This window comes from Mycena indigotica, assembly GCF_014461135.1.
Source record: "Mycena indigotica strain 171206Taipei chromosome Unknown Mind.scaff0010, whole genome shotgun sequence".
NCBI lineage: Eukaryota > Fungi > Basidiomycota > Agaricomycetes > Agaricales > Mycenaceae > Mycena > Mycena indigotica.
The window spans coordinates 1,512,592-1,524,300 of record NW_023503009.1 but is presented as its reverse complement, the minus strand read 5'-3'; the positions used below and the strand labels follow the sequence as shown (position 1 = coordinate 1,524,300).

At 49.8% G+C, this 11,709-nt stretch overlaps 1 protein-coding gene across 1 annotated transcript; it reads left to right on the top strand.

The window, feature by feature from the left end:
- MIND_01126200 (uncharacterized protein) lies at positions 1 to 1,482 on the top strand (the record flags this gene model as incomplete). The annotated part of the gene is made up of 1 exon (XM_037367814.1): positions 1 to 1,482. The coding sequence occupies one exon, from the start codon at positions 1 to 3 to the stop codon at positions 1,480 to 1,482; it is 1,482 nt and encodes a 493-aa protein (XP_037215646.1).
- Between the last annotated feature and the right edge of the window lie 10,227 nt (positions 1,483 to 11,709).

The window sequence follows — 11,709 nt, the reverse complement described above, 5'->3', positions numbered from 1 at the left end:
ATGGAGGATAAAGCCCCAGCTTCTTCAAGTGCCCTATCAGCGTCACTCCTCCCACCATCCACTTCGGAAAACAATGTTCAGGGTGTTTTGGGAAGCCCTGTGCTCCTTGCACTCATTTTCAAAGCCTACCTTGCCTCTTGCTCCCTCGTCGATTGGCAAAAGAATCATCGGAGCAGGACCACCCTCAAAATGGTTTGCACGTTTTGGAAGGCGGTATTGGAGCATACACCGGATCTGTGGTCGAACATTACTTTGGTGATTGGAATGCCCCAATGTTATATTGACCAGTTCTTCCGATTGTCCAAGGCCGCTTCAAAGTGTGTGGACATCCGGCTTCACGCGAACTCGGAGTCCGAGATTGTCAACTTCACGTCTTACATCGCCCCCAAGCTGATCGAGATAGCCAACACAATTACGTGCCTCTCCGTGCAGTATGATACTCACAAGAACTGGAACTTTTTTACCGGTCAACTTTCTCTTTGGGACCCCCAGCCTAACTTCGCATCACTTCGAGAGCTTCACGCGACTTGTTCTAACTATTTATACCATCACTTCCCCGACGCCATCACACATTTCCCGGGACTTGCCACCGAAATACGAAATCTTCGCCTTCATGGCCTGGCACTTACTCCCTCCATCGTTGGCTTTAACCTCGTTTCTTTGGCCCTGTTCAGCTTAGACTCGGTCTGCACCAACGCGGCATCATCCCATGCTTTCGTTGTGAACCTTATACATTGTCTCCGTCAAACTCCCAGTCTCCGCGCCCTTTCCATTGGAGACTTAAATGAGTGTTTCATTCAGGAGTCTGTTGTCCACAACTTTACGGTGGTGCTTCCGAGGCTACAAAATTTATACTATCTTTGCAACATGCCCTTGGAGCACCCTTGTGGCTTCGTCTTATCCCACATCTCAGCTCCACAACTCCGAATCCTTTCCATCTGCTTAACCAACCCTCACAATACGCACGCCTTTGTTTCGGCAAATCTATCCAAGCTTTCAATCATTACCGAGCTGCGCCTGACTGGAGACGTACAAGATTACATCGAGCCTTCGGGGGGTCGCATGGGGCTCTTGCCATTGCTGAACGGGGGCCCATTGCAACATCTCAGTGTTCTTGATATTGGTGGCTTATTTGATCTCCATGCTGAGCAAAGAGCTTCGGTCCCAACCGGTCTTCTCCGAGCCTTTGTCCATGGGTTATCCCTTCCCGCTATCCGCCTCTTGGTCGTGCCCAGATTATTCTTGTCTCACACTCCACCGCACCACTTGATGGAGTCTGTGTTCAAGAAGCTTTTGCAGCGCGCGGAAACCAAATCTGTCTATGAAGAACACGCATTCTGTCTTCCTTCCGATGTTGAAGAAGACCATTCCGCTTGTGGCTGTCTTTGGTTGTGGGACGGTGAAGCACTTGACCTGAAGACCCATTCCACCCATCCCACCACTGCAGGTCATGCCTCCTTTCTTCCTTTCACATTCCCCTAGATATCCAGTAACTGCTCGGTAAAAAGACGTTTGCTCCATAAACTACCACTTTCAACTTGCAAATATGTAAACTTGACCCGGGTCGTTGACGTTCTCTGAGACTTGATTCTATCCTGTTCAATTCCTCGACATGGACATGTACAAGTTATGGCAAGAACTATTATCTTGTCGCACCGGTGACCGGTACCTGGGCATACTACAAATGGTTTGCAAACAAGATACTAGTATTCATGTAATTGACACAAAAGTTTGCGGTCATTTTGACACAAGGTATCAACACTGTCGCGTCTGGCCGTTCCGGGATGCTCGTGCGATCATTCTATACCTATTGATAGACCGGGTGTGTGACTCAGTGTTGTGTGACCCAGTGACTGTTTGAACGAACGAACGATCAAACATGTGACCACCTTGACTCTTGTTCCTTTCGTGCAAACCCGTTCTTGGGTGAAGCCGATTTTGATTCTTTAAGTACACTCTGTCGATGGTAATACAAAGATTTTCTATGTGAACCTCAGACTACTCACTAACAACTCTAGGAGAAGTTGAAATTCACACAACTCTACTCGCGCCAACGGTTCGAACCGTTCGTAGGTTTCGAGTCTTCCACTGCAGGACTCAATTTTCAACTCGAAGAGCCCTTCAATCATCGAGTGGCTTCGCGTCGCTATGTAAAGATTGATGATGAATATTTTGAGCTCTGGTCCCCTAATACCACGATGAAAGAATTCTTGCCGGGATTACCCTATCTCCTAACCGACCTCCGCATTGACACCAACCCAGACTATAGACGATATGACGGCTCCTTGGGACGCTTTGACTACATCCACTATCCCCAGTATCTCGTTTCTAACCCTCAGGCTCCTTACATCCCCTACATCCGTCGTGCTCATACTGTTAAGGAAGACGACTCGATTTACATTGCGTATGTCCCACTCATGGCCTTCTGGGAACAGTCGTCTGGGCACACAGGCCGTGTTACCGCAAATGGGGTACAACTTCTCCAGCAATGTACACAATTCCTCCAAGAAGACATCCGAAAGTACCGCAAAAAAACAGCTGTCGAGGAGAACGCTTCCTCGTTTATCCCACCACCACCTGAAGCCGATATGATCCAGGAATTACGCAGTTTTCGGAAGTGGGACGAAGTTCTGGACGATTTTACGACGGTTCAAAGGAGTTTACGCCAGATGAATGCCTGGCTCACTTGGGTCAAGAAGGATATACTACAAGACTGGGACTCGAATTCGCCAATTCCCAAAGCGAAAGACTGGTACATGGGTGCATGGGTGAACGGCATGCCCGCTGAACGTATTCGCCGCCTGCTCATGGCAGGAATCCCATGCTTTATCGTCGCTGTAGTCATGATAGATGATTTGCCATCAACACGGGCAGATGCCCTTCTGACGACTTTCTTGGACAAAACAGAGACGGAAAAATTCTTGGACCGTAATAACCCATACATGAAGTTTATCAAGCAAGGAAGAGACTTCAAGGCTCGCCCCAAGCTGCAGCATGCCATTCGCTATGGAAACCCGCCACCTTTCGATTTGGAAAAAAATCAGAAAGCTTCGTCACTATATTGCGCTCCCGCTCCTCCCCTAGAACAATCCACTTCCCAAAAAGAGATTCCACTCCAAGTCGCAAACCAATTCCTCGCCCCATCCAACCCTGCTTTATCGGTTTCTTCACAGGGGCTGACCGGAAGCAGTGGATCGTCATCGTCAATCTTGCTAGAGGAAAACTCGCACCGAGTAATTCAACTTCCACCAGGTGGCTTGGAAGAAGCAAACAAACTTGCAGAGGAAGCAGCAGAGTCCGATGAGGTAGAGTCAGACGATGCGGAAGACAGCCCGTTGCCTCGCGCTCCTGTAGAGCTTAAATTCCAGCCAATTAGCCCCAGGACCATGACCATATATCCAGAGAAGGTCGATTGGGTTGTGCCTCCCCCAATTCAAGAGAGACGAACGGGATTGGGCAATATGCATTGCCATATTGGCAAAACAGCGGATGGGAAAGGGGCGATGTACCAAGTGAACAAGGGTAATAAAGGGTATAGAGGCACCGCATACTATGACCGAGTTCATGGGCGTGTGTTGTTCATGAAGACCTATAAACTGCCTCAAGGAGTTGTCGAACCCGAAAAGTATGGGTTTCCAGCTCCCGCCTTGTATGCCTTCCAACGTGACCACCGCTCGAACTGGATGCCCATGGAACCCACTACTTGGTTATATTACACCCAGGTGTCCAGAAAAGGCCATAAACCAGGGGAAACAGCGCCTACTCCATCTGCTGCGCAGTTGGAGTCTCGATGTGATTCTCGACGCAGTCGGTCTCCATCTTCTCGGGAGGATGGACCATTGCAGAAAAAACGAAACATCGCAAAAGGATTTTGAATTTGATACGACTTGAGCCAGTTCTCGGTGCAAAGAGGGAAAAGAATAGATGTTCATCATAGATATAGATAAGCGTAGGAGCTGAGATCGAACTACGTGATATTCAAATCATCAACAATATGAAAGCAGCTGAGAAGCACATCGTCAGCTGTTATCAGCCTGGCTCGCTTGCCGTTACTGCCGGTCAATAGGTTAAGTTTCCAAGGTATTTGTATTCAGCGATTAGGCTTGTACTTGTTTGTGGAACGGTACTTGAGAGCTGCCGGACCCAGCTAAACTTGTCTTTCGCGTGCAGCAAAACCTCTACCATGCGACTAAATGACTGTTGCTATGTGAGATTATGAGAACAATATCGGTTGAATAGCTCGCCGAGGCTCGTTCCAGTCTCATATGTAGCGCACCATCCCAATACCACAGTCGAGCAGGCAGAATGATCTTCATAGATAAGTTTGCAAGAGGTACCGACGCTGCTTGGAACGTGATGGAATATGGAGGCCACCAAGCTCTCATGAGAAGCTGGGTGCTGAGACAAGGATGAGGGTGTAGCGTTAGCACCAAAGTTTACGTGGCAGAATTGCTGCACGTCAAGCAGATATGGTGGAATGGAGCAAGGACGTCGGCGAGCAAGGACGGAGTGGAAGTCGAGCACAAGAAGCTGCTAGGGGTTGGATGGGACATTCCAAAACGATACGGGAAGAAAGTGAGAGCAATGAGACCGGACGGAGCGAGACCAAGATTATAACACGAACAGCACTAAAGTCAACGTGAACGATACGACGAGAAAAATGTTGGGGCGAAGGAAGAGACTGGGCGAGGTAGGGTCAGACGAGTGAAATGCAAAGAGAGGCTCAACCTAAAAAGCCGGTCAACCAAACACGCGGTGCAGAATACGCAACTCACAAATCGAACTGAGCGAGAATCACGATGACCATCCCGTGAAGCATATGACGAGAAAAAATCTCGCATATGGGCTACAATGTGGACTGTGCCGGCGGTTTCAGGATTGCTGGACCAGAACTGAGTCAAGCTGATTGAGGAAGAGAACACACACCTATTAGCATACTGACCATCTTCGGTGGGCCATATAGCGAGAAAAAGTCCCGTATATGGGGCACCACCACAGGCTTTGTGGCGACGCTGCCGAGCATGGGAGAGGAAAGGCAGAGATGTGACTAGTGTGTTTGTTTCGAAGACCAGGCACTGACCGCTTATCTAAAACCATACTAGTCAGCAGCTCTACGGACAAGAATCTGCGAATGCAGCCTGGTCTACGAAGAATCGGACTTGATCATGAATCGCTGCGTTGCGACCTCAGGCGCTTCTCAGCGAACACAAGTTGTCGATTTGCGCCTGTTCGGCGACGTATTGCTGACGAAATTCAATTCAGGGTCCACGCACAGTGATATTTGGACGATGAAGTTCAGAAGAACCCAGTCACAAACTTCCAAAGTCAGCCTGATTTCGTGATGGCACCCACAATCCCAAAAGTTCCGATGATGGACCAATGCCACATTGAGGCAAACCATAATCTACATGGTTCTACAACAAGCCGCTACTCTCGAATCCGAAAGCCATCTGCTCTCTATTTTGGGACCAGCCCACAATGAAGCAACCAACTATCAGTCATGCAGAATTCCCGTCTATACTTCCGACCTAGATTCAGAGCGTCAAATTTTCGATGCCACAAACTACCGCGAGCCTGTTTGGACAGTACAGGAGGCAAGAATTAATGGAATTCATCTTGATATGTGAGTATGACCATCAATGCGGGGGGTTCATGTCAATTGAAAGGCTCCACAGGGCTTCGCTGGAATATGCAGTTGCGCAAGAGAGGAGAAAATTATTCCAACTCCACTCAAATATCACCCAAGCCCAAGAGTATCTTGCCCAACAATGCGAACGACTTCATTGGGGTTGTCGTGTGCATAATGAAGAGCGACTCAAAAACCAGTACTCTGGCCTTGTGCCAGTGGTCACGGCAACACGAGAGAAAACACCAGAGAATGACTCCGAGACTGCTCCACCTTCAAGACCATCAGTAGGAGGAATGGTGATACTCAGCGAAGGACTTGAATCGACAGTCCACTTGCCGAACGGCGAGGTCAAGAGAACATCCGCGAGTAAAAGTAAAAGGATTCGTGGGACGAGAACAACGAGGTCTACATCGACTCGAGTAACTCGCAGCAAAGCTTCAAGTTTAAAGGCTGCTTCGGATAAGGGATGCGTTGAGCCTTGGATGGTGGTGGCTAGAGGGAGATGCGGTCGAGGACGTTATGAGACGGTGCTCGTCCTAGAAGGAGCAAAAGGGATCTGAGACTAGTGTCAGTGACATAGAGCTACCTCGAGGTCAATCAAGTTTTCTTCTATCATATCTGTAAAAGCAGCTCGGTTCGGTCAGCAGAGCATATGGCCACTGGCAGGCCTCGCAAAACCTCTGGCGTATTAAAATGCTGACTTGTGGCAAGACGAAGTAACAACTTGAAGATAGATATGTGCTGCCCAGGTAAGGGGAACGCTATGGCGGTCCGTTTGTAAAATAAATAAATCTCAAAATATAAATGGAAATCTCACCTGGAAATAAGTCAGTTCCCATCTCAAGAAGTTGAGAGGCTACCGTGAACTGTTTTTGGTCTATTGTGGAATAATGTGTGAGCAGTTTGTTTTCCGCGAGAAGGGTCTGCACGTGACCGCACGTGACTCTGGCCGGGGCCGGGCCCAGGCCGATCGTGCTCGGAACTTGCCTTTCTGACCACATTCTGGATCGGCACACCCACCTCCAACTTTGCAAGGACGATTGCGAGCAATCATGCACTTGCACGCGCCGCCCGCATTCCTTGCGACCTTCTCGCCCGAATACCCCCACCCTCTACCTCCTTCCAACCGCCAACCATTTCCCCCTAACCTCCAGCCCTGTGTCGTGCACATGCCAGGTGGGTCGTGGCAAAGGCCTCCGCGTTCGGACCGGCCTGCCCGAGCCCGTGGGAAACGCCACGCTGGCGTCCGAGTCTGCTCCTCTTCCCACCAACACGGCAGGCGCCTTCATGCAGGAAACGAGAGGGAACTGAAAAGGAACGGAGGGCTCGAGGACGGGAGAGGAAGGTACTGATGCGGGGGGCCACAAATGGGTGAGTCTGAAGCTACTAGGCTCTTGCTTTCGTTGCTGACAACGTTTTCGCAGTCAAAAAGATGTGCTTGCGGCAACCAGGGTCTTACTTGATAAACTGCCAGCGAAACGACTCCCACGGCTTCACACGCTTCTTGGGACCGCCCCGCTCAGACAACAAGTTATACCAATGGTCAAACTAGCACTGGGGTAGATCGCCGTCCACCAGATGTGCGGGCCCGCCTTCTGCCAGCAGTCGCAATCCTCAACACTCTCTTGCTACTACATACGAGCTCTGGGTCTGCTCCAGTTGCCGCGAATGCACACGTGCAAGGCCAAGCCTATGTTGGTCCGACAACAAGTCTTCGAGAGCATATAGGGAGCTCCACAAACGAATCTCAAGCCCGCATCTAAGCACAACCTCAAAATGCATCGGCTCCTCTAACGGCTTTCAGTGCCTTAGCTGCCCCAACTCCAACTTCTTCCGGCCTCAATCCGCTCATTGGAAGCACATTTATCAACACCTTTTTTGAGCAATGGACGATACGACGACCGCTGACTCTCGCGACCGTTCTGAGCCACGCGAGAGCCTGCGAGGCCAACTCCGCCACGCGACAGTACGACAGATATGCAAACGATCGTCACACTGGTGGAGAACGTTACCCGCCATTGCCATCTTCTGTGGAACAAGACTGTGACCACTACTTACCTGGTGGTGACCGATACATCCCGGTTTCAGCAAGCGAATGAGAAAGAGCACGCGGAAGGGAGCGGGAGCGAGAAAGATATCCACCACCTTTGCCTCCAAGATCAGCGTCTGTATTACCAGCTCCAGCGCTTGTTGAATGCGACCGTCGTGACTGGCCAACGGACTATGGCGGATATGCGGAGTTGGGAAACCCGCGTCAGCATCAGCACCACATCCACTTCATCCAACAAATCATCCTGCTGCTGCCGCACATCCTGTGGTCTTAGTGCTGTTGCTGCTTCGTCTCCTTATGCTACATCCGCCCAGTTACAAAGGCCCCCCAGCGCCATCTCCTCCTCGTGACTCCCATATTCGTCCTCGAAGTCTCAGTCCTGGTTGTGGTGTCATCGCACGATTTGCACCACCCATAAAAATGGCTAGAGGAGAAGACTATGTTGCAAGCAAGTCGTGGTGGTGCGTTCGAACCGACCGGCCGGGGCCCATGCTGGTGCTCTCGCAGGGGAACATAATGATCACCAGTGTTGACTGCCCTGACCTCATCACCTTGGGCTTCCAGGAGCTTGTCGATTTGGAGAGTCACAAGCTGGTTGCGCAGAACGTTCTGTTGGGAAGAAAGGACAAGCTGGGTTATCAGGCTTGTCGGAGAAGGGCACGACTGCGTAGATCTTAATGGTGGTCCGACTGGTGTTAAACACCTACACTTACCACTCATCTTATAGTAGTAGAAAATGTCTAGTTCATACATTTTGAACAATTAATTTAAGCTAAATGTGGCCAGAAAGGGAAGTCTGCCAAGTTCCGAGCACTATTGGCCTCGGTCGGGGCCCGGGCCGGATCACGTGCAAACCCCTTCTCGCTGAAAACGAATGGCTTAGCCCAACTACCCATATTTCACAATGGACCACAAATATTTCAAGGTAGCCTCTCAACTTCTTGAGATGGGAGTTGACTTATTTACAGATGAGATTTTGATTCATATTATTGAGGTTTATTTATTTTACAAACGGACCGCCATAGAACGCGGCAGTCTTGCGGGTATCGACGAGCCAGAGAGCCATCAAAAATCTTTGGAATGTCGGGTGTGTGGGAGGCTGGGAGAGGGTTCAATACCATTTCCTGAATCTTGAAATGGACGAATTGCACTGGCAGTCCCCATTGAAGATAGACAGCTCCTTGCCTTCTGTGTCATGAGTGCCGACTTTGGTCCCAGCGTCGACAATGAATAGGTAGCAGGGAAGGTGGCACGTGGCTCTGACTCTGACTGTCGCGTGATCACTGATCACGATCACGCGTGACATACGAATTTCAGGTTCACAAGTATAAACGTCCGTGCCTGTGGCATGGACTACAATAATAAAAAGAATTTGCAGCGCCCACACGGCCGCTCGCCTGCGGCTCGCGACCGGCGGGCGGTATCCGAGGGTGGCACGTGAATATCACGTGTTTCACGTGCGTCCGCATGACTTTCTGTCAATGCCGGCACGGTAGTGTTTTCATATATAAGATCCGAGTCTTGCATCATCTACATGTAATCCGACTCCCGAGTACTTACCGACCCTGCTGCCATTGGTCTTTTTGCTCTAGATCAGGCAAAGATCAGGATTAGAAGACGACTGACTGTCGAAACCACACCGCCCCCTGGTCCCTGGACCATCTGTGCTGGTCGGCTGCTAGTGCTGGCCCAACGACTCTACATTCTCGTCATTGACATCCTCTCGCTTGTCTGGAGCGCATATTACGGCCTCTTGCTCTGCAGCATTGTCTGAATGTATCGCATGATATAATGAGCTCTAGATGTCACGCCACTTGTTGTTCTTCAAGTCCCTTCTTGAGGCTATCCGGTACCGCTGGGGACATCTATCTTTGGTATGTTACTCCGAGTCAACGCGTCAAGGAGCGATGCATCAGATCAAGGAAATACACTCTGAGTCTCTGTTATTATTATTATCGTCGCCATCATGTGCAGCTTTCTCATCTATGCACGACGGTTAGACCATCATTTGCAACCTGCTGCTTGTTCGGGCGATGCCGCTATTGGCCGCATCACCCTCCCGATGCTTCTGAGTTCTCCCACCTAGCATCGCCTGCTGACTGCTCTCTACATAAATTATCATCTGGACCATTGCCTTGGAAGTTGGCCGTGCTCTGGCTCCCAGACGGACCCAGTAATCGTCCAAGGTCTCCTCGCAGCCTCACGAGCATGGGCTTCGTCAAGAACTTCGCTTTAGGCCCCACCTCATGGTTCTCATGCCAAGTCAACGCCTGTGGTGTCCTAATACCAACGACTCGGGTTTAGCTCTCCAAAATCTTTTGCATTTGCATTTCCTGGCCCCCGTCATTGACCTACCCAAAGAAAAAACACAAGCAGATCATTCTTTCAGTCATGCATTAGAGGCAACGATTGCAAGGACAGCGACAGTGCCGATGAGGCTGTTGTCCAATCTTGTGTCCATTGTAACCCCTGTTACAAGCACCTGGGTGCTTCATCAGCCTACGATTATCGCCAATATTCAACGTAATCATTCCCTGGCCGTATTATTATGTATACAAACAACCAAAATGCTGCAACGATCTATGATTTCCAAACCGGGTGTGTGAGAGAGAAGTCGGTATTCAAGCCTCTTCAAGTTGTCCACGGAATCAGACCTTTGTCATGTATCTGACCAAGGATTATTTAAGAGCTGTTAAGTACATTGTCAGTCACGACAAACTAAACACACACTGGCACATGCACGCACCTGTTCCTATTGCATACGCACGATACACCAGCTCCTCCTCCTTCAAAGTAAGTCGATGATCATGTTGTGATTGATCTAAGTGCGGCGATCGGCGTTTCGAAGACGTATTGACGGAAAGGAGTTGGACCAAGCACGCAAAATCAACTCCTCGGTTGGGGTATATCCACCAATTTGTGCATGAGCTCCACCACTTGCGATCCAAGTCCTTGTTGTCCGCGAACGTTTGACACAGGAATCGCAGAAATGTGGCGAGAGTCTGCCTTGGCTTGAAGAGACTCGAGTAAGCAAGTGTTCATGCGTTGGGTTTGGGAAGGTGAGCCATCGTCGTATGAAAGGATTTGGTGGTGTGGATAGCAAGGAAAAACACGAGCGTGATGAACCGCATCGAACTGCCACAAATATGAGATGGTGGCATATTGACGCGTCGCCATGTCCACATCGTTTAGAGGGAGATACCCATCATTCGAGCGGCGATTGAGGTCATTGCCGCAAAAATTCGATGCGAGATAAGTTGACTGGTCCCTCCTTCGCCTTCACGAGTCAACCGCTTTTGCCGCTAAAAAACAAATGTAAGAATCGAAAAGAATAAAAGGACCCTGACCTCGAAGCTCCCTTTGTTCCGGCGTATCTGCAAAATGCACCAAGATACGATTGCCCGGGCCCGAACCGTTCCACTCGCAGATCATTCTTCTGTGCAAACGCTCGATAATTTCCTCCGCAGCAGAGCGCGTCTCGAGGCTCAGGGAAAAATTAGAGTTGGTAACAAGACATTGATGAACTTACCGAACGAAAGCAATAATTCGTGGTGGGTAACCAAGACGTGTTTCAAAGAATCGGCTGGTGCAAATGTGATGAGGAGAGACAAGAACAGCTAGAGCCATTCTATCAATGTTTAACGGAAGCCTTTGGGTGTACAAGTTCGTGTTGCTCTTGTCCGAAAGCCGTTCCATACGAGCTGTGAAGCTCGAGTCCCTGCTCGCACTGCCCTCCCAGCCATGAAGTGACGAGTTGCCGGTTCGGAAGGAACCTGACGCTGATTGAAAGACAGGCGCAGTGCGTGTGTGAGCAGAGATCGTGCCGGGAATCTTGTGAACTTGCTGTGGACTCATTAGCATCGAGGATGAAGAAAGGAGAGAGTGAGGAGGACAACATTAAGAGACAAACTTGATCAGCGGATAGCTTGCGACTCGGAATACGCAGAGCGGGAGAATGGAACTACGCTAAGTAGTCAAGAGTAAGATTCAATCACCTTGGAGAACGTTGGATGCAAGTTTCTGCATCGTC